The sequence below is a fragment of the Aureobasidium melanogenum genome (genome assembly GCF_000721775.1).
Source record: "Aureobasidium melanogenum CBS 110374 unplaced genomic scaffold scaffold_3, whole genome shotgun sequence".
NCBI lineage: Eukaryota > Fungi > Ascomycota > Dothideomycetes > Dothideales > Saccotheciaceae > Aureobasidium > Aureobasidium melanogenum.
Genome location: NW_024470055.1, coordinates 1310674 through 1336245, shown reverse-complemented (window position 1 = coordinate 1336245; position 25572 = coordinate 1310674). Strand labels below are relative to the sequence as shown.

Below are 25572 nucleotides of genomic sequence, written 5' to 3'. Positions count from 1 at the left end.
AATTCCTCTCCGACACTCCTAACCAGACATCGAACATGGCCGCACCACAGAGACCTGAGCAGGGACACTCCAGGAATCAGAGCGACGCTAGGCGCGGTATGGCTCTAAGTTCCTCGAGAAGCCAACAAATAGCTGACATCTGACTAGTCGCAATGCCGCGGCGTAGCACAAAGGGTCCCTTAGATGTAGACACACCGTCAGTCGCAAGACAATTTTTTATCGGGGTATCGTGCAGCTGACGAAATCACAAAGAACCATACCGACCTTCCAACCACCAACACCAGCACTACAAACCGCATTACCGCCCTCGCCAGCACCCACATCCATGCCCGTTCGCACAGCATCGCCTGCCTCATCTCTCCTCTCTCCCGTCCAACAAAACCCCGCATCAGTTCGAACACGGTCTAAGAGTCCAGCATCTCGAACCATGCAACTAGACCTCACACCCCTCCTTCGTCCTTCTCTGTATGCGCCAGTACCGACAACCCACATCGCCTCTCCCTTTCTCGACTCCTCAAATCAACCACCTCCAGACACAGATCTACAAACCTTGCTTTCCAATCGAAGATTCATCCACGCCGCAGACAAAGCCACCGATATCCTGACTTCCGGCTCTATTTCCCCGTCCTCTACAAATCAAATCCTCGATCTGCTATATACGCGGTTCTCCTGTTTGGTTCTGTGCAACCAAACCTCCCTAGCTGCCAAAGAAACAAAACCCCTTTCTGATCTATTGGCAAGAGAAAGTAGTACTTACACACGTCCTTATCGCGAAATCTTTCTTTCGCAAGTACCTTGGAATTTAAGGCTATTACTTCTCAAACTTTCAGTCATGGGGACTGCAGATGCAAATAGAAGAGCTATTATGGGGTTATACGCTTTGAGTTCTGAATGCAGGACTTTGGCTCAAAAAGCAAGAGTTGAGAAAGATGAGACGGCGTTTAAGATGTGGAAACATAGATTGGCGGATCTGGGATTGAGGGTTGCTGGGGAACTTGTCGAGATGGGGGAGTTGGAGACCGCAAGAAGGCATTTGAAGACTTTGTCTTCTGCTGACGACACTGACGAAAACGACAAAATGTGTATGAGGAAAACACTTCTCCTACTCAAGATTGGCGATACGCAAGCAGCAGAAGCTTGCTTAAGTGCTTCCTCAACAGCATCCTCCTCACCGACCCTGCAGCGCCAAATCCTTCAAACCCTGATCCAAATCTCCTCCTCCGACTATTCCTCCGCCCTCTCCTCTTTACAATCCCTCGCCGAATCCCACCCCTCAAACCCACTGGTCAAACACAACCTCGCCATCGCAAACCTCTACACCAATAACGTCGTTTCAGCATCGGAAATTTTAGAGGCGTTGTTGACAGAAGACGAGGTCTTGTTCCCAACGTTGCTATTCAATCTTTCTACGGTCTATGAATTGAGGACTGAGAGGGCGAGAGAGAGAAAGTTGGAATTGGTTGATAAAGTGGTGGAGGTGGGTGGCAGTGGGAACGGGACGCAGAGTGGTGGGTTTGAAAGGGGATTGGGGGAGTTTAAATTGGCTTGATGTGGTCTAAGGAAGCCGAAGCTGACAGCAGGTGATGATGACTGCGATTATTCTCGACAAGAAGCAATTTTATAAGTGTCTTTGATACCGAAGGCATACCCTATGCCTATACAATTCTTACTTGGATCTTCTAGCCTTAGATGGCATTTTGTGCTGAATCATACTCATGTCCAGCCTCCACAACCAACAAACTCCATCCACACGCCTTGTATACCAAGACCCTTAGCCAATGCTACCCACAAGACGCCAGTACCCAAACCAGAGTACAAGAAAAGAAAGAACAAGTCTACGAATTGATAGTTTCTCTGATCAAAGCAGCCAATCGCTGATAATCCTTCAACAACTCTTCTACATCGCCGATTCTCAACTCTGAAGCACTCTTCGCATCCATAAACTTTTTGATCGGGGGTGTTGCCTTTTTCAATTGTGCTAGTGCCTCCAGGGCGTCTAGGTCAGTTTCTGCTTGTACGTTGCTCTGAGCAGGAGATTTTTCGGATTCAGGGATATGTCCCAACTGCTTGGTCTTCTCGGCCATGGCAGCGGACGAAGCAGCAGGTGTGGAAGGTGTGGAAGCGCCGCTGCCAGACCCTGAACGACCGAACTTGCCAAACCCACCAAAACGCGATAGAGGGTTGATGGAGTTCATGAGGTTGCCCATGGATTCGACAGCCGATTGTGTGGGCAGAGAGGACGAGATGGCGTTGTTGGGTTGCGCGGCAGCATTTGACTTTTCCGCAAAGTTGACGCGCTTGCCGCTGCCTGTACTGCGACTGCTGTCTACACTGCGCTCGCGCAGACGACCACCGACAAGATTCAGCATAGTGTTGTCGACGCGAGGGGCTGAAAGAGGTTCTCCCGGAGGACTCGAGGAAAGCGTCTCGGCAAAGCTCGGATGGCTGTCCATGGGTACCAGTGGTGGTGAACTGACCAGCTTACGAGCGTCTTCGAGAGTCCGGGGCATGACAATGGGCGAGTCTTCATCTCCGGCTCCTTGCTCTTTCATACGGCCAAACAGAAACTTGAAGCTGTTTTCAAGAGTCGAGTTGATGGCGTCAAAGGCCTGGTCAGCGGAGTTCATAAGTTCATCTCGACCAGCTTCGATGCGTTCAGCCTGTGCTTGTATCAGCGATGATAAGCGCCGCTGGGTAATTCCTGGTCGCGGTGGGTTGCTGAGAGAAGCTTGAGAAGGAAGTGGCTTAAGAGAAGTGTCCCCTGGACTAATATCTGAAGAAATTGCTGGTGCTGTTGTCAGGCCAGGGGCAAGTGATTTGGGACTAGATGGACGTGCGAAGTCTGTGGGTTTCTGAGTGCGAGTCTCTTGTTTCAGACCACCTTGAGAAGCCTCATCAGCCCGCAGAGAAGCTAAATCGACTGTTTCAAGGAACGAGATGGCAGCCTCGAGGTTGACCAGACAGTAAGCAGCTTCACCATCAACCTTTGCGCGTGCACGAAAAAGCTGGATGAAGTGTAAGTTGCTGATGACGTTGATTGTTTCCGGAGGCGAAGTCATCAGAGTATAGATGAGGGTAGGGAGGACTTCATCTGCTGATGAAGTGGAAGGAAATATGCGAGATAGTGTTTCAACAATGCTTTTGTGTGCCTCGGTGAGCATCTGCAGTTTTCCTAGGGGATAGCGTTGGTCATCCATGCGTTGAAGATGGTCTCTAGCTGGGGCCAGCAGCTTGAAGATCTCATCGTGTAGCTCTTTCTCATCAGTGGGTAGACCATTGCCCTTGGCAGGCTCAATGTCGACATGTAGCTCTTTCAGGCCGATGCCGACCAGCGACAAGGCAGCAGTTCTCGATCGGAGCTTTGCATCTCTCTCTTCATCGTCGGCACTTCTGTGTCTATATATGCGGTCGTAGACCTTTTCACACACAGCTCTTTCAACAGCTTCTTCCAAGGCAAGCCTCTTGATTTCCAGGTCCTTGCGAGCCTTGCGACGATCGGCAACTTCGGAGGCGGTCAGCATCTGCTGTTCGCCCTGACCATTTGTAGAGGTGTTCTGTTCGATGCTTTGCTTCCTGGACTTGAGAGCACCTCCCAGTGCTTTTGCGGCAGGAGAGCGAGATGGGGATTTTTCTCTGGATAGACGGATGGAAAGGGTTTGGATATGGGTGGAGATGTGGGATTCAGCTTGCTCGTAGAAATCTTGGAATAGATCGGAGATGGTATCAATGTTCAGAGGATTGGCGTGGGTTCTGGCGGACAGAGATTTGAGGAAGCGCTCGCTTAGGCTACGGATCTCGATGGGAAGTTGGTCGAATGTAGGAGGAACATTGATGGCAGGCTCTTCGGCCTTGTCCTCTTCGACAGACTCAAAGACATCGTCGTGGGAGAAGGAGGAGATATCTTTTGCTTCCGGGATGGTCTGGATGGTGCTTGCTCTCGCGCGTGATGGAGATGACGGGAGAGATTCGGGATTTGGGTCTAAACGAGTAAAGGACCTGGATATGTGTAGCGGGCGTGGCCTTGGGCCCTGTTTTGGAGAGGACGAGTTGGACATGTTTGTGATCTGCAGGGTCTGGTACTGGTCGATGGCCGGCAAGCTTTGGAAACTTCACGGACGAGGTCGGGGAGGGAATGGCCGGTTAGTCGAGGTCTTTTGTAGTGACAGACTCATGCAAGGTGCATCACAAGGCAGCAGAACGAGGTATCATGGGACTTGGTTGTGGTTATGTCGTGTGCTCGTGTTTCGAAGTGTTGACTCGGACGAACCCCACCTTCATGTCGAGCCACAGTTGCGGAATCCGCGCGTTCATGTTGCTGTGGCTTTCTCTTTGTCGATGACAGACGCCAAGAAACCCCAGATCTGTTTCCCACTAATGTACCCGTTGCCCGCATGACACCAGGCAATCATCTACCCTAATCACTATGTTATCCGACTACTCGTAGCTGCTCTCTCAAAACATCTGTCACCTCTCTCGCCCTGCAGAACCACAATGAGAAGCAGCTTCGACTTTCTGCTTCACCTACTCGCCTTATCTCCGCTCGCCATCGAGCCCGCCACAGCAGCTCGCCGCCAGAGCCCACAAGAGGCCTTATTGCTGCCTCCCATCCCTATAGATAACGCCCCTGCACCATCACGGCAACATGATTTCACCCTGAGACACATCTTCCACAAGGGCTCACACCAGTACCCGAACCTCCTGCGAAAAGTTGATGTCACTCCCGCAATCACCCTCGAGCACGTTCAAGATGGCGACGATGCCGACTATGCCGTCACTGTGTCGCCCACCGACTCATTCCGTACCAACTCGGCTCCCATGACCATAGAACGTCTATCTGATCGCCGTCGCTCTACTATCGATCGTCTGCTGGAAGCTGGCCAAATGCGTGGAGAGGCTGTCTCTCTACCCGCCTCTGCTTGGTCCATGGATGAGATAGACGGTCCGAACATCACCGACAAGGAGACTATTTTGAGTTTTGCCCGCATGGCTTCCAACGCCTACGTTCTCAAACCACATACTGGTGACTGGGTCGATGTCGGAGGAGGTTTCAACTACACTGAAGACTTTGGATGGGAGAGTGACGGCTTGCGCGGTCACATCTTCGCCGATACTGAGAACAAGACCGTTATCATTGGCCTGAAAGGTACCTCGCCTGCTGTCTTTGATGGTGCAGATACAACTGGAAACGACAAGCTCAATGACAATCTGTTTGGAAGCTGTTGCTGCGGCCAGGGTGGCCAAGCCATGTGGAAGCAAGTCTGCGACTGCCAGACATCAGCATTTACTTGCAACTCGACCTGTCTCGTCAAGAATCTTCGGAACAAAGCTCACTACTACCAAGCTGCTCAGGATCTATATCACAATGTCACTGAGCTCTATCCCAACGCAGATGTCTGGTTGACTGGCCATTCGCTAGGTGGTGTTGTTACATCGCTACTCGGTCTGACTTTTGGACTGCCTACCATCACTTTCGAGACATTCCCTGAAGCACTTGCTGCCAGCCGTCTCGGCCTTCCCACCCCTCCAGGATATCACATTGGTGACCACAAGAAGCGTCCTCATACTGGCGCCTATCATTTCGGGCACACTGCCGATCCTATCTATGACGGAACTTGCAACACTGCCTTTTCTGGCTGTACCATTGGTGGATACGCCTTCCAAGGCAACTGTCATACTGGAAGCACATGCACTTACGACACAGTGGCAGACTTTGGCTGGAGACAGGCGATTGGTACTCACAAGATCAGCAATGTCATCCACGATGTTATTCAGAAGTACGACACTGTTCCCTCGTGCAAACGAGACGAAGACTGCATCGATTGCTATGAGTGGAAGTTCTTCGAAAGCAACGGCACCGAAACTACGACTAGCTCTTCTTCCTCTACAACATCAAGCACACGCACCAGGACAGAGACATGTAAGACCCCTGGGTGGTGGGGATGCTTGGATGAGACTAGCAGTACCACAATACCTGTGACTACAACAGAGACAATCACGACGACGACTTGTCTTTCGCCTGGCTGGTTTGGATGTAAGCAGGAGAGTACACAAACGATCACTACAACCGAGACCAGTGGCCTTGCAACACCTGCTCCTGCGCCAACCGTTACCACGACTTCAACTGTGGCCACTTCAAGCTCCTCTTCAGCGACAGTTACAACTTCCAGTACCACGTGCAAAACACCTGGATGGTTCGGTTGCCATGACTCGACGACCTCGACCAAGCAATCTTCAACGAGGACTTCGGCATCAGACACATCCACCGCATCTCACAAGTGCACATCGAAAGAGTGGTTCGGCTTCATCTGTGTAGATCCGTCTGCTACGCAGTCCAAGCCCAAGCCCACCTCAGTGCATAAGAAGTGTCTGAAGAGGAACTATGTGGGCAAATGCAAGGAGTGGCAAGCAGCCGATGGAAGCAGCATCAAGACTGATTTATGAGTATACACACGACTTTGAATTTGTGCTGGCGTTGTCAGGGGGAATGAGCATGGTTACATAGGTATGCATAGGACGGATAATTTTTCTTGTAGTTTGTTCGATAGCATTTTTCATCTAATTCTTCTCCATGATCTGGGCTGGCCTCGATCAGTAGCAGTGACTGTGGTCTAGATTCGTATACCTGGTTCATCCTGTAATGCATTTGGTGCGGAGTATTTGGCTTCGAGTTTCCCAGAGATGCTTTGTGCTCTCCGAGTATACCCGCCTCGTCTTTGATGATCTGTGATCTTGCCCGTAATTCTGTGTGCCCCTGGTGTCTTTCGTAGCCGAGGGCAGTAAGATCGAGGAAATTGCCAATTCGAGCACCAAGACACGAGATTGCTCTATCGTTCGTCTCGAAAGAACCTCCAAGCGTTGCTGTAAGAAAATTGGTCCGTTTCGATGAACGAGTTATTCATCGTCTGCGGTCTCTGCTTCTGCTTCTGCTGCGCGAGCCGTAGCTGCTGTAACTTGGGCTCCTGCGTCTGCCACCGCCTCTACCTCCTCCTCCTCTAGGGCTTCCTCCCCTTCTTCTAGGTGGAGGACTGCGCGTCAAACTTCGACTGCGACTTCTGCTCAAGCTCCTGCGACTCGGACTCCTGCTTCTCGGGCTATAACTCCTGTTTCTGGGTGGAGCATCTCTTGCAGGACCGGGTCGATAGGTATCTCCGTCGTCACCTCGCCTTCTGCCACCTCTTCCGCCTCCGCCTCTTCCTCCTGCTGCTGCAACGGCCATATCTCTGTATCTGTGTGGCTCTCCGAAGCGGTTTGGTGGTGGTCGTCTTGCGGGGGGAGATCTACTGAACCTGCGACGCGGTAACACGATACTGACGCCAATCTTTGCGCCATCCAATTGGCCTTCGTGCATGTGTGCTATCGCACGCTCGGCGGCCTCGGGTGTTGTGTATAGAACATATGCGGTTCCGCGATTTGTGTTGAAGGATTTGTTTAGCGGCATGTCGAGATCTGCGATGGCGCCGTATGTGCTGAAGATTTCGTTCAGGTGGGCGGGTGTGACGTTCTTCGTGAGCTTCTCGATCACAATCTGTGTAGGGAAGATTAGCTGCTGCGAAATGTACAGAGGAACGGAGTGTTCACTCACTTTTGAGCTTCGAGGCATTGGAGGTGTAGGACTGCGGTCGCGACCTCGAGATGTGCTGCGAGCGCGATAGGAACGGCTGCGACTGCGCGAGTGAGCAGGACTGCGTGTGCGAGTGCGAGATCTGCTGCGGCGTTGCGGGCTAGGTGAAGGTCGAGGAGAGATTGAGCGGCGTGGTGTACGCGATGGTGAGCGCGAAGCTCTGGAATAAGGACTGCGAGACGCAGCATCACGCCTCGGCGTAGGCGATCGCGAATGCATTGTGTTGGGTGAACAATTGCTATGTGAAGAGAAAGACTGAGCTTGCGAAAGTGTTTCGGCCCTCTGACGAAAGTCGAGGTCCGCCATTCAAAACGTCCGAGCTTTCAATGTCTGACTCGCGCAGCAACCGCATGACGCGCTTGGCAGCGACCGACCAAAAACCACCCGAATGGCCCGTTGCATCTCTCTCATTATCCGCGACAAACAATGATATTCGACAACTTTTGGCTTTCTATAGCCCTGGTGCCGGCGGTGCTTGCTGCCCAACCTTCTGCCCCTGAGCCAGTCAAAGCTCCTCTGCGAGAATTGCCTTGGGGTCAATTGAACTTCTTGGCGACAACAGATACACATGGTTGGCATGGCGGCCACCTGCAGGAGTGAGTTTGTTGTGCTTGTATTCGTGGGAAACTCATCTGACAAGGCGGGCCAGAGCCCAATATTCTGCTGACTGGGGCGATTATGTCTCCTTTGCTCATCATCTCCGTCAGAAAGCCGATACCGATGGCAGTGATCTTCTGCTCGTAGATACGGGCGATAGAGTAGAAGGCAATGGTCTTTATGATGCATCAAATCCCAAAGGACAATACACTTTTGACATCTTCAAACACCAACAAATAGACATCATCACCTCGGGAAACCACGAACTCTATAAGAAGAACTCGTCCGACAATGAGTATTACCACACCGTACCTAACTTCAAGGAGGCCTATATTGCTTCCAATCTAGACATCTACAACCCGGAAACTGGAAAGCTGCAACCTCTTGCACAGAGGTATAGAAAGTTCACCACTAAGAATCAAGGTATCAGAATCATGGCGTTTGGCTTCCTCTTCAACTTCCAGGGTAACGCCAACAATACCGTCGTTCAAAGAGTAGAAGACACTATCAAAGAGAAGTGGTTCAAAGACGCCATTCGTGAGAAGGATGTTGACCTTTTCGTTGTTGCTGGCCATGTCCCTGTCTCCGACTCGCCCGAGTATGATGCCGTTTATAAGGCTATTCGCAGCGTCGCATGGGATACTCCCATCGCTTTTTTCGGTGGTCATACTCATATCAGGGATTACCACAAGTTTGACAAGATTGCATATGGTCTCGAGAGCGGTCGCTACATGGAAACCCTTGGATTCATGTCCATTTCTGGTCTCGACCACCGCAAGAACAGTTCTGAAGTCGCTGCGACTCCAGAGTTCGAGCGTCGCTACATCGACAACAACCTCTACTCACTGCACCGCCATTCTGGCAAAAACGAAACCACTTTCCCTACCGAAGCTGGCCGCAATGTATCCGCATCTATCTCAGCTGCCAGAAAACATTTGAACCTCGACCATACATATGGCTGTGCCCCCAGAGACTACTGGCTCAATAGAGCTCCTTACCCATCAGAATCCAGTATCTTGACTTGGCTCGAGAACGAGGTCCTGCCTGACACTGCTCGAAACGCAACCGAGTCACCTCAACTCGTCATCACCAACACTGGCGCTATGCGTTTTGACATATTCGAAGGACCCTTCACCATTGATACCACATTCCTTGTGTCGCCATTCACAAGCGGCTTCCATAGACTGAAGAATGTGCCTTACAAGGCAGCAAAGCAGTTGCTACCGTTGTTGAACAATGAAGGCAAGATCCTTCTCTCAGAAATGATGGTCATGAGCGCCGTCCACAGAGACCTGGGTAAATTCACACCTCGCAATCTTTGGGAACTCGCACCGCCGAAACCACCTGTCACGAGCTGGTCTCAACAAAAGATCGAAGACGAAATAACCCTTGACGATACGATTCGTCGTGAATTTGGGCAAGAAGTTTTGAAGGCTGCTGGACGTGGGAAACACGACACTCTCGTACCAGGCTATACAACGATTGACGATGCCGGTAAAGATGGCGACGACACCATTCACGCCCCCATCCGCTTCTACGATGTTCCCAACTGCATACAGGCAGAAGTGAACCTGCCCTCCGACAAAAAGGATCTCGACACTGTAGATATTGTCTACAATGAATTCATCGAGCGATGGATTCTTCTAGCTTTGAGATTCCTGGGTGAAAGCTATGGAGTCGAGGATGTAGAGACCACATTCGATGGCATGAGTTTTACAGATGTGCTTAGCGAGTGGGTGCATAAGAATTGGGCTTGCTAATCTGTGCCATGTTTTTGACTTCCCGGACTTCGAATGCTTACAAGCAGTTTGATTGTTGCTATTTCTATACATAATACTATGCATATTGCTATCCTTTGCAGTCGTATGTTGTGCACAATGACGAGAAGCGTCGTGTTCCTGGCATTGCGTGCATTGCCCCACCTTTCCCTGAACTTGACGTCGCACGGGAAGCAGCTCTCCAACTTTCCCCTCATTCTTTCCTTGTTTTCGAGCATTCTCTGCCGTGACTGTGTGCGAAGCAGTGACACGTTCGTGACATATTCCCAGCTCTGCTCTGTTCTTGACAAGGAGTCTAGAGCCAGTTGCGTGCAGTACGGACTTTCATCCAGCCACCGCCGTGGCTATTGATTGGATCGATGGCTTAAGTAGAGTGTGGCTGGAGATACTCGATACAGCATCCTTGCCAGGAACATGCATTGCGAGTATGCCGCGTAGATCATTCGAGCAGTCAACATCCCTGTCCAAAGTGACGTTGCCCGGCATATTTCAGCTTTATACCTCACCTCCTCACATTAGCATGTTAGATATATATAACCACGTGCTCTTGCCCTTTCTATGCTATCTCTTCTATTCTACACTCTTAACTCAATCTGTTTATCCACCTACGTATACTAAAGCAATCATGTCTGACAACAAAGGTATCCATCTCCTGGTCTTGCCAGCCTGCTTAGGAAAAGGCTAACCATATCCCAAGGTCCTCTCGGCGGTCTCACAGACACAGTAGGCAAAACCGGCAAAGGCCTCACCGATACCGTGGGCAACACCGTCCAAGGCGTCGGAAAGGGTGCCAGCGATACTGTTGGCTCTGCTACCAAGGGTGTTGGCGATACTACCAAGGGTATGTTGAAGAATTATTGATTGGACGGACGAATGGCTGATGCAGAAAATAGGACTCGGCGATACTGCTAAGAGTGCTACTGGAGGAAGCTCGAGTGGTGGTGCTCCTGCTAGTGGTGGTAACCCTAACCACCTTGGTCTGTAAAGGATAATGCTATGTTATGAAATGAATTCAATGAATGCTTTTTGAAATTTCAAGCCATGCTGCAGACGTGGTAGAATGGCGTGTGAGCTCCCTTCAGGGGCTCCTCGACCGAAGCAATTTCCCAACCAGCGGTGCGTGCAGCTTGTGAGTTGCTCCTTCCCATAGGCGAGTCTGGATCGAAGCCGCACGCGTCTCTCACAAACAGAGGCTTGTCTTTGCTTGTAGCGGTCAATCCAATACTTCCCCAAAACCTTGAGATGAACTAGACAACGATGCTCTCACACAATTTTTGTGTCTTGATAGTCAGTGACGGCACTTCATTTCGAGTCACCATTGACTGCTCATCGCCTACGACTCTGGCTCCGACTATTTGCACGCGCACGCCGTACACTGTTCCTCGCAGTAGGCGCAGGTCTGAAGACGAATTCCTCCATCTCGGGGTCCATTTCCAGCAGCTCTCGCTCCAGTGGCAATAGTGGTGCTTCTGGTATCAGGCGAGTAGTCACGTTTCGCTCATTTGTGCGCAGCTTCCAGAAGACATCCGGTCGACCACCTCGGCCTTTTTCTCCATCGTAATCTACGAACAACTTCCAGTCATGCAAAGCTTTAGGGTCGTAGGTCCCTTCGTCATCTACACCAGGTCCTTTGAGTCGGAAGCGGGTTCGCACTGATGGATGCATATATTCGTGTGTTGCCTGTAGTGGTATATCGGTCTTACGGCCATCTGTAGGGTCAACAACATAATATCGTCCTGGCGTTCGTGTTGTCGCACCGCCTATAGCATATATACCAGTCATTGAGTTCACGATCTTTCCAAACGACCAAGGACGTGACTTTTGTTTCGTCTCCTTGTAGTACTGCTCGGTGTCGTCCTGTTGATCTAAAGCATAATCCAGATCCATGTCAAGGAACGGCGTCACCTGCGACATCATCCAAGCCAACGTGATATTGGCTAGTTCCTGATCAGGCAATCCTCCGCCAATGTTTGAATGAACTCCTGGAAACCATACTTGCCGAAGTACAGTCGTGTTACCAGGCCTCTTCTCCCACAGAGCTGGCGAAAAGGCAGATCTACGCTCGTCAAGAGCTAAAGCTTGAAACGCGTACTCGACACAATCAGGTAATCTTGTGTCGTAGAAGGACATGCGTTTACTGGCTGAGCTCTGAACACCTATCTTTTCCAGCCAACCGATTCTCGGGGTACCCAACGAGCCTATTGAAGATCAGAAGACGAATTCTGGATCTTGAAATCTCCTTTCTTACCGACAGTGTCCCAGACGCCAATAACCTTGATAGGAACGCGAAGTCTCGTCATACCTCTTCTCTCCAGCTCGTGGCGATACCTTGGATCCATGGCACTCGGTTTGTTCTTGAAAGGTTTATTTGGGTGTTTTGGCTTGTAGTCCGGATCATGTCGGTGTTGAACGTCTCTGAATATCTCTGCCAGGTACGGCAGGCCGTCCTTGGTTAGCATACCGATGTTGTCGATGAGGCCTCCAATAGCGCGTGCGGTAAAGCTGGACAGGGTCAATTCAGAGCCCTTTTGAAGGATCGCAGAGGTCATCAATCTTACGCTCCACGACTAAATCCAAACAAGAAGATCTCATCGCCAATCTCCCAATTCGTCGCAAGGTAGCTGTATCCTTCCCGTACTGCTTCGGACAAGCCTGTTTATAATTATCAGTATTTTCTCAGGCTCTATGGGGCTGAGATATTTTGGCATAATAACAGACTTACCTTGCCCTGTAGCTCCTCCGTAGACTCTGTCAACGATGCCACCTTGACTTCCTGGATACGTGTAAGAATGTCTCTACAGAATCGGGATAGCTTGGTCATACCAACGCCGTAATGGTAGTACACTATTTGTGGAATTGAGTCTGAACTGGCTGGCTTGATAGCCCGTGATATTCTGGTAACATTACTCGCAAGACTGTCGTCACCTTTCAGACTGCCACTGTCGGAATTGAGCCATGTGCCTATCAAAACACTATCAGCATCACACCTTTTGTGTCATATCCTCCAAACATTCTTATATGACGTATCTTAGGTCCCGAGATGTTCTTACCATCAGAGCATATTATGAGTCGCTTGATAGATGGATATCCCGGTCGTCGGATGAGCCGAGTTTCTCTGGCTCTTGACCCATCGACGCGATCATAGTCCTGCATCTACACGACAGAAGATAAGAAAAGTCGCGTCAAATGGAAGGCTACATTCGCAGGCTCGATGATCCTCGGTGCAATCGACGATAGGTGATGGAAGCCTGGTTGCAAGTCGCGTGTCGCTCTGGGAGAGATTTGCCCGCCCCGCACTTGGGCTGACCTGTCCAAATGGGAGGCACTTAACATGAAGATACGAGAAGAATTCATTAGCGAAGTAAGAGGGCTTCATAAGTTCAAATAGATGCTATGATATGAAGAAGATATAATATGAGTGTGCAAGAATGTAAAATCTAACCACCACAACCAGAAAAACGATCATGGCTTCTCTCTTTCGACCAATTCAAGACCGCAAACAAACGCTTAAGAACAACCGACACCCAAAGGCCATGCTCGTCTCTTATTGTTTACCAGCATTGCTGACAATGTAGTCGATCCAGTCAAGGCAGTCCTTGAGAGTGAAGCCCTCGGGAATAGGCTTGGCAGTACCGCTAGGGGCAGCTCCAGTCGCGGTGGCAGTCAGAACTGATGTGGGAACAGCAGTACTGAGAGCTTTGACAGCGCTGGTCAGGTTTAGGCCTGTCGAGGCACTGTCAGCGCTTGTGCTTGTAGCGGCGGAAGAGCTCACCATTGTGTTTGCGGCGGTGGCAGAGCTCTTGGTGAGAGTAATGGTGGTTGTGCAGGACGTGCTGGAGGCAGCAGGGGACGAAGCATCAGTTACCTTGTTCTCGCCAGGAACGCACTGCGAGTAGTAGTCGTTCTGAACCTTGCAAGTGTATCCAGAAACACAAGAAGTCGATCCAGTGAAGCCCTTTCCACCACACTGACCCCAGGCAGAGACAGTACCACTGGCTGAGCTGGAGGAAACGGGAGCAGCGCTGCTGGACTTAACAACAGTGGCCATGGTAGTAGGCTTAGCAGCAGATGAGGCGGCCGCGGCAGAGGTGATAGGGGCCTTGGCAGGAGCACTCGAAGAGGAGGCAGCCTTCTGGGAAGAAACAGGAGCGGCGCTCGACGAGGCAGCCTTGGAGCTAGCAGGAGCGGCACCGGAGCCTGATCCACTGACGGTGAAGTCAATGCAGGATTCGTAGGTCTGATCGACCGATCTGGCATCCCAGAAGTGTTGGAGCACACAAGCACCGGGAGTAGAGCACTTGCTGCCAAGATCCTCAGGGATGGTGACAGTGAAAGAGGTCTGGTCGGCAGGGATAGCCGAAGCGCTGGAGGCGTAGACGTCCCATGAAATCAGAGGGGTACCGATGATAGTGTTGGTGGCGGTATCAATGACAGAGACGTTGGCAGTGCCTTCGTGGGGAGCGCGAACATCGAATTTGATAGGAACCTTCTGTCCGGGAGTATAAGTCTCGACAAGATCCTTGTTGTCTTCGTACTTGTAACCCTTGCAGAGCCAGATTTGACACTTCTCAGCGTTGTAGTCGCTCTGGGTCTTGGCAACCTGGAGTTCGCCCTGAATGTTGCCGTAGTTGTCACCAGCCTGGTTGTAGTAGACTTGCTGACCACAGGCAGCCTCGAAGGCATCACCAGGCATACGAGCCTTGGGAGAAGTGATGAAACCGTGACCACGGACGGTGGTGGCCATACCGGCAAGAGCGAGAGCGGCAGTAGAGTACTTCATTTTGAGTGCTCGAAAAGTTCAAAGTCGAAAAGCTTGTGGTTAGAGAATGAATCGGCTGAAAGCAAAGCACCCAGTGCTAAATGTCGAAAGAACGAATGAGTGTCGGTGGTCACAGACCGTGAGGAAAAGAATGAACAGGTGCGAAAGTTGCGAATGATTCTGAGCAAAGAAGCACAGAGAGCAAGCAGAAACCTACATATACTCGGGGGCCCTCGCATAACGCAGTGCCAGGAGGTCAGATCTAGGGCAAGTTTATTGTGGTATCCACTGTTTCATGCAACAACGAGAACCATACGCGATGCTGTCAACCCGGACCGATCGTGCAGACTGCAAGTATTGATGCTGGTAGAGTCCAGCTCGCTTCTGTAGGGTTGTTGTAGATAGATGACAAGATGCGGCTCTTGCACATGCGCCGCAGCTCCTGGTTCATCTCGCGTGTTCGACATCAGCGCCAACAAGCGTTCCCGAGGCTTGTCAGCGATTTAACCGAGCAGCGTTCACATAACGCCATATTTTCGAAACGTAGTTGTCAGAAGAGGACGTTCTGGGGCAGGTTCGTGCGGTAAGGAGGCATGCAGCTTGTTTCACCTTAAAGTCTGGTGGAGTCGATGCCAAGCAAACACAAGGCGGATTCTGCACCATCATCGGAAGATCCACTTCGCGCTCAAAACTTCATCTCGTCAACCAAGTTCAGCGCGTCGCTAGAATACTGTTGTGACTCCCGTCAACGACTGTGCATTCACGGATTTCTAGTATACCGAGATTGGTTCTCCTGTTTCTCAAAACGCTTCGTTCTCGTGCCGAAAACACACAGATCGGGAAATCTCGACGTCAACAACAGGTGACTCGCTACACCATGGCTCCAGTGATCGGATTGTCACACATCACAAATCCGCTTGCAACACCCGATCAATTACAAACAACAGCCTCTCAGCTCGACAGAATTCCCGCTGATTTGGAAATATCGATAAAATTCGAAGGTTCAAGGCTGATTCAAGCCGCTGGCATTCTGCTGTACCTTCCTCAAGAACTTATCGCAGAAGCCATCATCGTCTTTTCCAGATTCTGGCTAGGCCCTGATGGTGGAAGCTTAGCTGAATATGCTGCCAAGGTATGCATGTTAAAGGATGGCGGTCCGGATGTGGTTCAGCTTCCGGCAGTAATGACATAGCTTTCAACGAGCAGTCTACACTTGAGTCCGTGTCCTCCTGGCTAAGGCTTTGACCTGAAAAATGTCGCTTCGGGCTTCTATGGGACATTTGTTAATGGGATAATTGACCTTCTCATGCCATCAATTATAGAGCCTGTGGATTGAAGCTTGGTTCACGTCTTGGCCGCTTTCCGGAGCTCGACTAACTTGCCATTTGCTGACTCTATTACTCAGGATGTCATTGCCGCCTCGCTATATTTGGTCACTAAGCCTTCCGCACACCCAGTAAGCCCTAGACGACTACTGAGCGTTCTAGCATACCTCAATAAAGTTCGACCATCACTCGATCTCGAGTCAGCCAGTCAAATTACCCCTGAGGCGTGCTTCCTATCAGAAGGCACATATCAGGATGGCCGACTAGCACTTATCCACACAGAGGCGCAGATGCTTCGGATTCTAGGCTATCAAACCCATGTGTCTCTCCCGTACGCGATCTGCATCAACTACTTGCAAGCATTGGATGTATTTACGACATCCGAGAATGGACAAGCTTTAGCGAAAAGAGCATTTGCACATCTCAATTCAGCTCTTTTCAGCCCACAACTTCTCTACTTGACACATCAGCCTCCATCCCTCGCTACGGCGGCTATCTACCTTGCCGCCAAGGAGATAGGAGTCAAGCTTCCTGGTGAGGAGTGGTGGGAAGTCTTTGATGTCGACAGAGAAGAGCTTGGCTTTTTGGTTGTAGCATTGGTCTCTATGGAAGGGTTTATCGCAGAAGAGGTACAGAAATGGGACAAGGCTCAGGTCCCGCTGACGCTTGAAGACACCCAAGCCTGGATAGATCGTGAGGCACGGGTCTAAGGTCTTCGCAAGAGTTCGGCCTCCACAGTGCTAAGTCTGCAACACCATTCTACATATGGCAGTCAACCAGTCCATGAACCGGAATGGCATTACAAAAAGACCATGGACTCCCTCGTATCTTGTCTTAGACCTTTCAAGACAGTCAAGGAGTTGGTGCAAACAACAATGGAAAACACCATCCAAGTCAAACCAAAAATAGATCCATGTTTGAGACACAGATCTCATTGTTCTCTGTCAATATCATCAAGGTCTTCAGCTCTTTCTCTCTTTTTCGACGCTATCTGTTCCTGCGAGCTGCAACACAAAACGTCAAAACAATGTACCGCCACGCAAATACCAACATAAATCCGCCGCAAGCATCAGATTTTGATAACAAGTCCACAAAATCGTCCGAAACCCGACGAAGACAGATCCCCCTGGCTTTCACAAACACAGAGTGGGGCAAAGAGTATGCCGCAAATCCGAACTGGGAGCATGAGAATCTGGGAAAGTGCAATCAGACAGTCCGCAAAGGGTCGCGATTTCGATCTGGATCAGATCCCAAGGTCAACAAATCGACGTCGGCGTCAATACCTTCGTACGAGATGAAGTCCGCAAACCTTTCAAAAGAGTCATCTCCAACGACCACCATACCCTCGGCAGGTTCAATACCCGTAGCATCTTCCCAGGGATACTCTGTCATGGTAGCTTGGAATTTCTTCCGTCGCACCTTCCCACCAAATGTCTGTCCTACTTTCCCCGATACTTCAGCCAATGGTCAGAGAACATCTGTTGATCCACAACATGAAGAGAACATTGAGGTGGGTTCGTGGCTGGAAGTGTTGATGAGATGGGACGACTTTGAGCAGTGGCAATTGAAGATGTTGGAGCGTTCGTGGTGTTCGCCTGCCACATCTGAAGAACTATAGTTCGTAGAGTCTATGGTGAGTAGATATACAGTAAAGGGAGGAGCATTATGGATTGGTTCGAAGTTCTTTCTTCGGCAGATACCAGCGATCGCATTGGATTGAAATAAAGAACGATCCAGTCTGCTCCTGCGAGTCTACCCAAACGCTTTGTCTCGGATTGTGCTCAGTGTGCCAGACTTGAACTTAAGGGACTATCGTACTTGCGTCCTTGATCCAAGCACCGACTCCAATAGAGAGGCATTGCTATAACCGTGTCGTACTTAAGAATCATGCTATGATGTTGGATGTAAAGTTTTCGATACATCTACCTGCTTCTACAAGTCTGACTGAGTCAGTAGGTGCTCATGCGGGAAGGCACGTTGTGAGGAAACGGCAGCTGTTGCCCAAAGGCAGTGAACGGCATCAATTTCGGCAGAACTCGTATTCGGGCATGATTCCACTCTCGTCCTATAGACCCGCAGACTGTGGAACCAGTTCGTCGAGTACACGCTATTGACCCAATGTCAAAAGGTCAAAGGCCTGCTGCAGCATGTTGACAGATAACAACACATGCACCGAGTCCGTCACTGTGTGATAGGTGCGCGAAGAACGAACCACGACCTTGGAAGATTTGGAGGTAAACAAAAAGATAAATGTTTTCGCTATGCACAAATCTTGGATTGGTGTAACAGTTATTGCTGTTGGTTTTTGTTTGAATTGAGACCCAGTGTTTTCTTCTGCACCCTGCACAATCAAGGAAACGATAAAGGGAGTCAAGCCTCGAATCTCAACGTCAAGGAGATTCGACAGGAAAATGTGGACATAACAGAAAAGATGCGCTTCGGCAATCTTTTCTAGTAGTTGACGCTTATGAGGTAGTCGGCGAGCTGCTCAACGGTGTTTGCGGCAGAACCTGGTTGGACATGCTCGGGGTAGTGGGTGACGAGAAGAGCCTGCTTGGTCTTGACGATGACGATACCCTCCTTGCCCTGATTGGTTGTCAGCTTGCTGGATATGTGAAAGTAGAGTCGCACGTAGAACCGCACCTTCTTGCCGTACAAGCTTCTGTCATCAGCCTTGAGGACGATGAACTTCTCGCCAGCAACGTGGAGACCAGTGCTCTGGACCTTCTTGACGTCGGCGGTGTCCTTGAATGCAGAGACGACCTCGGCCATTTCTTGGGGAGAAACCTGCAGAATCACGCTATCAGTCCATGCTCTTTCTTGGACAAATTTCATCCGCAGTCATCCGGAACCCAACTCTTTCTCGGATCATGCTCAGCAGTGGAATGGTGGAGGACGCACAGTGAAGCCAGCGGAAGTGGCCCAGACGCTGTTGCCTTCGCTGTTGAAGATGGCGGCCTTGTCAATGTTGCCAGTGCCAATCAGGCTGGAGGGTCGGATGTCAGCGGTATCTCTGTAGGTGGTGGCGATGGCGGTGTATACCTCTGGTCGACGTATGCTGATGGTTTGAAAGTCAGCCGACAAGCTCGCCATGACGATGCGGTGAGAGCGGAAAGAGCTTACCTTGCCACGACATTGTTGCGGATGTGGAGATGTGTAGAGAAAGGTGTTGGAAGAGTCGGGAGTGCTTTGCGCGTGGGTCGTGGAGATTTTGCAGATGGAAATTATTGAATGGTTTGAGTCCAGCATGGCCCTGTCTCCTGGAATAGATTGTTGATGTTGAACGCCAAGAAGGCGGGCGGTGACGGAGGCGGGGCTGCCCCTCCAATCACTGTCTGAGCACAAGACAAGTTGCTGCTCAGAGCCAAATTGACATGACTCTCGCTCAAGTCGTACAGACCGCTTGTGATCCGTTCACGTTGTGTTGCTTCTTTACTTGACTTGCGGTTCTACTATTCCGCCTACCCCTGCGGCAGTTGAACACGACCTCTTGTTGCACATCTCTTGATTCTATCCTCTTCAGACACTTGCGTAAAGCAGGCTATCCAATGAGAAAAGACCCTCTGCACCGCTTGGGCAATACAGAAGGGGAGGATCAAGAATCCGACTATTGAATCAGTGTCCGCAGACATTCGACTCATAGCACTACTAGATTCATGTCCATGTTTCACAGAAACATCATTTCAAACCCACGTGCCCACTGTAAATCCCTGCAATACTGTCAGCATATTCAAAAGCCATTCTGGCAGCTCTGTTTCTAAGTTAGTCCACCAGGCACCGAAAACGAGAAAAGTACAGGGGAAATGCTCAACGACTGTCGCTGTGAAAAAGTAAAATGAAAAGCTATCGTTACAAGGCCATGTGTGATGGGGTATCAGCAATCCGACGGTGCGCCACTCCATATGTAAAAACCCTGCAAAAAGTAATGTGTACGTGAATTCTTGCCAGCAACGGAAAATACTGCATCATCAAGGACAGAATGACGCAGCAATCATACCGATCAGAAGGTCGTTCCAGAAGGTAACCATGCTCGAATGTCTCGTTGGTCGATCAGCGGCTAGTTGTGCTTCTTCTTGGATTTGGACTTTGGCTTCGGCTTGGTGTCTTTGCCATGCTTCTTGGTAAGTTGCTTGAACAGAACCTTGTCCATTCTGTCAGGTATGCCGGTAACGCCAGGATGATTCTTCTTGAAAGTTTTTGCGCGGTCTTTTTCCTCGTGTATTTTCTGCTTTTCGTCCTTCTCGTTGCCTGTCTCGGATAAGGATTGTTGGTTTGACTGGGGGGCGCCAGCTGTCGCATCAGACGACTTCTTTCTCTTGCTAACGGCACCTGCGGGGCCTGATACTTCTGCTGTGACTTCGCCCGTAGGGTTATCATACTCTGTGTGCAAGGGTGCGCGCCTACAATCAGTCAGCCACTGCCGGAAGTTTCGTGTATCGATTATGCCCACTTCTTCTCGATATCATTGTTCATCTTCTGTTTCTTGTTCGGCTTGGAATCACCATCTGCGGGCCTTTTGCCCTGTTTTGGCTGATTACTCTGGTTGCCTTGGTTTCCAGAAGGTGGGTTTCCTGGTTTACCTTGATGATGACCGCCATGACCATTTCCACCATGGTTGTTGTTGTTGCCACGCGGGAAGTTACTGCCGCTGACGTTACCGTTACTGATATGTTCTGGTTCTTGAGTGCATAGCAGCATACCTTGACATGTTCTGCTGCCATACAGCTCTCAGACGGGAACGCTGAGCTTCAAAGAGCGCATAGTTGCCACCCCACACACGCTCGAGAATGCTGATAACATCACCGCTGTCTTTGTGCGAGTCCTCGGCATCAGACATACAGATGTTGAGCTCTCTGAAAGCGTTTGCGAATCTCTCGAAGATTTTCATTACTGCACTCGAGCCTCCGGAAATGTCGTTGTTGTAATTGTTGGGGTCAATGATGAGGAGCCGGTCGTGCTTAGATGGTTGGCCTTTAGCATTTCTCCACGATTTCTGTCAAAATTAGCTTGGGTTCTCATCACCATATCACTTATTGCGAGGTCCGAAAACAAGAAATCGATGGGCAGCAAAGATCATCAGCAGTAGAAACGTTGCTCTGAGCAGACATGCCCAAGTGAACAAACATCTCTGCCTTGCTAGACATGATTGCATAAGTGCTTACCTTTGTGACGATGTTCCATGGCTCCATCTGGATACCATGGTTGTGAACATCAAAATCTCTACCAAAGTATACAAAGAAAGTCATCAGAACAGTGTCCAGACTTTGCATAGGATCCCAGTCATCGCCGTTGCGCTCCTCAAGGACGCGGAGGATGGTGATGGTCAGGCAGATAACCGAATAACCACCAAGACCACCGCTGAAGACCTCGGAGAAGTCTCTCATGACAAGGAACTGCTTGATCAAAGATACAATGATAGGCATTGCGGGGTATCGCTCTTTCCAGACCTGGAAGGTGTTGTTGGCGAGAAGTCCACTATCATTCTCGAACGAAACATCAACCCTCAGACCAGTCACTTTCTCCACGAATTTGACCAGAGGCACTCTGGAGCCGGCGATAACAGTCACTGACGACTCAATGGCAATGCCATTTCTCTTGAGACAATTGGCAAACTTGTACATCCAACTTTTTGTTGGCTGTGGGTTTGCGTAGCCGCCATTCAGGAATCGGGTTGAGCAGGCAACGAGGTCCATGTCAGCGGTGGGTAGATAAAGGCCTGAAGCGAAGGATCCGAAAGCACGAACGTTCAGATCAGGGAATGACTTCCTGACAACGCTCTCGATGCGCTTGACCAGATCTTCACGAACCTGATTCTCAAAGTCGCGAGGCTTGACGTAGTCATAGAAGTCGAGAATTTCGTTGTGAAGCCACTGCTCAGCACGATGACCTTGAAGTTTGTTGGCAAACCAGGGAGCAGGATCAGTTCCTTCGGGTGCTTTCCATTCCTCGATGGTGTCGCCAAGTGTTACATCATCACGACGCTTGCGCTTCTTGCTGTTCTCTTTTCGGACTGGTGCTACTGCATCCTTGGCTTCTTGTCTCTGAAGGCCAGTGTGATATTGGCTGCGGCCTGAAGGGTCACCATGTACGTCCGCAGGTGGAGGCCAAACATCAAGGCGGGGTAGAGATACAGGCGCTGACATGTTCACACCCTTGGACTCTTCGACACGAGCGGGTGGAGCAATGTTGCGGTCTGGATGAAGGTGATCTAGATGGCTGAAGGAAGGCTTTTTGGGAAGAGGAGGCTCGCCCCCAACAGATGCAGAGAGCGAAATACCACCTTCGTCCTCGCTGTCATCTTGAGCAAAGTCATCATCGAAGTTGAGCGAAATAAAGTCCGCACCCTCAGCAGCAGGAGCGGCAGGCTTTGCAGCCTCGATCTTGGCTTTGCGGATGAGCTTAACGACGTCCCTCTTCTTCGTCTCAGACTCGCCAGGCGGAGGCAGCACAGTATAAGGATCAGGATTTGACCATTTGGGTTTGGCCTGTTCAGCCACGGGACTCTTACTCTTGACTCGAGCACGTTTGGCTCTGGGGTGCTCGTCCTCGGAGTCATCAGAGTGGCTGTCACGGTTGACATTGGGGGGCGAGATGGAAGCACCAATGGGATGGTGAACCTCAGTCTCAGCGTCCATAACGCCATCGCCATTCTCACTGTCACTATCAGAAAGATCGTCGAGCACCTTGAAGCGGGACTCTCTGCTTTCGTTCATGCCTTCCAATTGATCAGGAGTGGGTTCGCGCTGGTGTCGCATCAGATCTCGTTCGTGAGCGGGCTTCGGGCCAAATTTACGGGGTCCAACACGGCCACGTCCGCGGCGCTGGCCATTACGACGTGCGTCCTGGGGGGGAGCTCTTCTAGCGCCTGGGTAATTGTTTGAAGGCGCAAAGGATGGCGCGTTATTACCAGCTGAGAAGTTGAAGCCATCTCTTCGAGGACCAGGTCTGTAGTTGTCGCCAGGAGGACGAGCAGCGGCGCCGCGAAATTGGAACATGTCGCGAGGGCCCGAAGGTGGAGGAGGCGCGTCGTGGTAAGAGGGAGGAGGCGGACGATCGCGTTGAGGATGCGTCCGTTGGTTTCTTGACGATGGCTCGTAGTGGTCCATCTTTGCGTGTCTGACAGGACCGTCGACGAGGTGTGCGCAAAGATGCGATTTTGTCAAAGTCGTTGCGTCTTCTTTCTTTCGGAGTTTGCGCGAATTCGAGGGGCGTTCTTTCCTCGAATCATGCGGTGAACGTCATTGGGCGGTTTGCCGAAACCCTGAGTGATACGGAAGCCCCCCTTCACTATCGCCCACTTTGAAGTCTACCACTCTTCTCTTTTCAAGGTGATGTTCGCGCTTGTGCGATATAGTCAGAAATATGACTTTGTAGGCGGAGTCGTTTCTCCCGTGTCTCCAACCAGCTATAGACTCCGCTGTGGCAAAGTAGTAGTCGTTGTGTAAGCTGGATACCAGGCTCGTTTCGCGTCTTGTACAGTCAGCATTGCTGCCTGTCGACTTCTTCCTTCACCCAACTCTGACTGCTGGTTGACACAAGACACACATTCAAAACTCAAGAACTGAAGTACAATCTTCTCTTGTCAACATGAGCACCGCCCGAGAGATAAAGGCCAGGTGCCTCTGCGGCAACTACCAGCTCTCGCTTACGGTTCCTGAAGACCAGCTTCCTCTAACAGCTTCAATGTGCCACTGCGATAGTTGTCGTCATGGCTCGGGGTCACTGTACATAGGCGGAGCATTCGTGCCCGACACTTGCAACAAGGCTGTACAGGATTCGCTTTCTAGGCTCAAGGCCAGTGACTGGTCAAGTCGTAGGACAATCTTCTTCTGTCCTACTTGCGGCGCTAGCATCATCGAAAAACTAGATGGCCGATTTTGTATCCACACAGGAGCTCTCGATCAGCTTGAGGACACAGTGCATTTCAAGCGTCAGATATTCGTCAAGGATACTCAAGATGGTGGCTTCAGTCACTGGCTCAAAGACTTGCCACTCCAGACACATGCTACTTTGAATGATGAGCTGCCAACTGACTGGCCTCGATCGAGCGAACGATCAGTCGGCAAACCCTCAGAACGACTACACGCCCATTGCCTGTGTAATGGTATCAAGCTCTGGATCTCTCGTCCACTGGCATCTTCAGCTGACCCAAACAACCCCAAATCTGACACACAACAGCACAACTCTGACCGCGGAGAATACGAAGTTGAAAACCCATGGTGGCTCTGTGAGAATCGCACCAAATTCTTCGCCGAAGTGTGCCAGTGCAACTCCTGCCGTCATTCAAGTGGCTGCGATTTCGTTCCATGGACCTACGTCCCAACGACTGACATCTCTCTCGCTGCTGATGGCAGTGTGCCCTTCTCCCGGGACTTTGGTACGCTCAAGAACTACCGCTCTTCCGACGAAGCATCGAGATACTTTTGTGGGCAATGTGGTGCGACTGTCTTCTACGTCAGAGACGAAAGACACGGCATTGCAAACGTGGCTGTAGGATTGCTCGATGCAGACGAGGGCTCACTAGCACGAAGCTGGCTCTGGTGGAGAACTGATGCTCTCGACTTCAAAGAGGATGGCATCCCTCGTGCTGCCTCTCTTGTGAACCACGTCGAAAGGGCATTGCAAAAGTGGGGCCAGGCATCGGCTTCAAGCTCGTGAAGGACATAATTATGAGACGATTGCACAGTTTGTACAGATCAGTCAATTGAACTATTGGATATCTTGGTATGCAACATAGTCCAAAGGACCAAGTGCACCACCTAGTCTACCGAGGACCAAAAAGATAGTGCAACGAACATTGCAAAAATTGTCGCAGCCGTGAATCGAACACGGGGCTCGTGCATGGCAAGCACGAATTTTACCACTAAACCACTGCGACTGGCACACGAGTTCACGTGATATGAAAACCTGACTTTTGTGATTCTATGAATGTACATTGAACAAGACCTGACATCATCCACTGCTTATTTCGCGAGCGTGATGTATCTCTTCCACCCAAGTCTCTAAAGAGACAAAATTGACAAGAAGTCTGCTCGAGACTCTCAAATGGTACGACAAGCTCTGAACCTCGCTCTTGCAGAGATCTGTTCTCGGAGCCGGACGGTTCCATAAATAGCAAATCTTTTCTACCGAGCATGATGACTTTAAGCATTTTTGAGCATTGATTGCACTATATCTCCACCAAAACCCAGAGAGATATCAAACAGCATTGGTATGTATGTGGAAAAGTGTCAGGGCATCCCTCTGTATATCGAAGATCTACCAAAATTCAAGTGGTGAACGAGAATTCCAGAATATTGGCTTGGAGCTATTGTTGTGCCCATCACCCTGTCTTACATTGGCTGCTCGGTTAGTGGTCGGGATGGGATAGAAGTGGCTTATGGACCTGTCAGTTGATGAGTTGTTCGTAGTAAGGACATGATGACAGAGATGAAATAACAAGACTCGGGTATTGCGGAAGACGCGAAATTGAAGGATGTTATGACTACTAGA

At 50.4% G+C, this 25572-nt stretch overlaps 13 protein-coding genes across 13 annotated transcripts; 7 read left to right on the top strand and 6 right to left on the bottom strand.

The window, feature by feature from the left end:
- Positions 1-152: 152 nt before the first annotated feature.
- On the top strand, positions 153-1549 carry M437DRAFT_41376 (uncharacterized protein; the record flags this gene model as incomplete). The annotated part of the gene is made up of 2 exons (XM_041020375.1): positions 153-196; positions 253-1549. The coding sequence occupies 2 exons, from the start codon at positions 153-155 to the stop codon at positions 1547-1549; spliced, it is 1341 nt and encodes a 446-aa protein (XP_040883092.1).
- Positions 1550-1835: 286 nt separating this feature from the next.
- On the bottom strand, positions 1836-4055 carry M437DRAFT_41220 (uncharacterized protein; the record flags this gene model as incomplete). The annotated part of the gene is made up of 2 exons (XM_041020342.1): positions 1836-2022; positions 2137-4055. 2 exons carry the CDS (start codon positions 4053-4055, stop codon positions 1836-1838), a joined length of 2106 nt encoding a protein of 701 aa, XP_040883091.1.
- Positions 4056-4491: 436 nt separating this feature from the next.
- M437DRAFT_72886 (alpha/beta-hydrolase) lies at positions 4492-6441 on the top strand (the record flags this gene model as incomplete). Its single annotated transcript, XM_041025926.1, has 1 exon — positions 4492-6441. The coding sequence occupies one exon, from the start codon at positions 4492-4494 to the stop codon at positions 6439-6441; it is 1950 nt and encodes a 649-aa protein (XP_040883090.1).
- An 853-nt stretch (positions 6442-7294) lies between these two features.
- On the bottom strand, positions 7295-7483 carry M437DRAFT_14809 (uncharacterized protein; the record flags this gene model as incomplete). Its single annotated transcript, XM_041018781.1, has 1 exon — positions 7295-7483. A coding segment is annotated over one exon (189 nt), but the record flags the coding sequence as incomplete, so codon positions are not given.
- Positions 7484-8047: 564 nt separating this feature from the next.
- Positions 8048-9978, top strand: M437DRAFT_40399 (uncharacterized protein; the record flags this gene model as incomplete). Its single annotated transcript, XM_041020188.1, has 2 exons — positions 8048-8217; positions 8271-9978. The coding sequence occupies 2 exons, from the start codon at positions 8048-8050 to the stop codon at positions 9976-9978; spliced, it is 1878 nt and encodes a 625-aa protein (XP_040883088.1).
- A 723-nt stretch (positions 9979-10701) lies between these two features.
- M437DRAFT_41715 (uncharacterized protein) lies at positions 10702-10857 on the top strand (the record flags this gene model as incomplete). The annotated part of the gene is made up of 1 exon (XM_041020428.1): positions 10702-10857. A coding segment is annotated over one exon (156 nt), but the record flags the coding sequence as incomplete, so codon positions are not given.
- A 465-nt stretch (positions 10858-11322) lies between these two features.
- Positions 11323-12934, bottom strand: M437DRAFT_41396 (uncharacterized protein; the record flags this gene model as incomplete). The annotated part of the gene is made up of 5 exons (XM_041020377.1): positions 11323-12194; positions 12245-12498; positions 12555-12648; positions 12719-12769; positions 12820-12934. Coding segments are annotated over 5 exons (1386 nt in total), but the record flags the coding sequence as incomplete, so codon positions are not given.
- A 499-nt stretch (positions 12935-13433) lies between these two features.
- Positions 13434-14776, bottom strand: M437DRAFT_72883 (chitin binding protein; the record flags this gene model as incomplete). Its single annotated transcript, XM_041025925.1, has 2 exons — positions 13434-13537; positions 13969-14776. The coding sequence occupies 2 exons, from the start codon at positions 14774-14776 to the stop codon at positions 13434-13436; spliced, it is 912 nt and encodes a 303-aa protein (XP_040883085.1).
- Positions 14777-15632: 856 nt separating this feature from the next.
- On the top strand, positions 15633-16790 carry M437DRAFT_41484 (cyclin; the record flags this gene model as incomplete). Its single annotated transcript, XM_041020388.1, has 2 exons — positions 15633-15887; positions 16161-16790. 2 exons carry the CDS (start codon positions 15633-15635, stop codon positions 16788-16790), a joined length of 885 nt encoding a protein of 294 aa, XP_040883084.1.
- Positions 16791-17107: 317 nt separating this feature from the next.
- Positions 17108-17698, top strand: M437DRAFT_81897 (uncharacterized protein; the record flags this gene model as incomplete). Its single annotated transcript, XM_041027644.1, has 1 exon — positions 17108-17698. One exon carries the CDS (start codon positions 17108-17110, stop codon positions 17696-17698), a length of 591 nt encoding a protein of 196 aa, XP_040883083.1.
- An 833-nt stretch (positions 17699-18531) lies between these two features.
- On the bottom strand, positions 18532-19216 carry M437DRAFT_81896 (profilin; the record flags this gene model as incomplete). Its single annotated transcript, XM_041027643.1, has 5 exons — positions 18532-18666; positions 18724-18867; positions 18982-19066; positions 19123-19138; positions 19204-19216. The coding sequence occupies 5 exons, from the start codon at positions 19214-19216 to the stop codon at positions 18532-18534; spliced, it is 393 nt and encodes a 130-aa protein (XP_040883082.1).
- Positions 19217-20791: 1575 nt separating this feature from the next.
- On the bottom strand, positions 20792-22916 carry M437DRAFT_12078 (uncharacterized protein; the record flags this gene model as incomplete). Its single annotated transcript, XM_041018645.1, has 3 exons — positions 20792-21073; positions 21243-22625; positions 22698-22916. Coding segments are annotated over 3 exons (1884 nt in total), but the record flags the coding sequence as incomplete, so codon positions are not given.
- Positions 22917-23667: 751 nt separating this feature from the next.
- On the top strand, positions 23668-24738 carry M437DRAFT_40442 (uncharacterized protein; the record flags this gene model as incomplete). Its single annotated transcript, XM_041020197.1, has 1 exon — positions 23668-24738. One exon carries the CDS (start codon positions 23668-23670, stop codon positions 24736-24738), a length of 1071 nt encoding a protein of 356 aa, XP_040883080.1.
- Between the last annotated feature and the right edge of the window lie 834 nt (positions 24739-25572).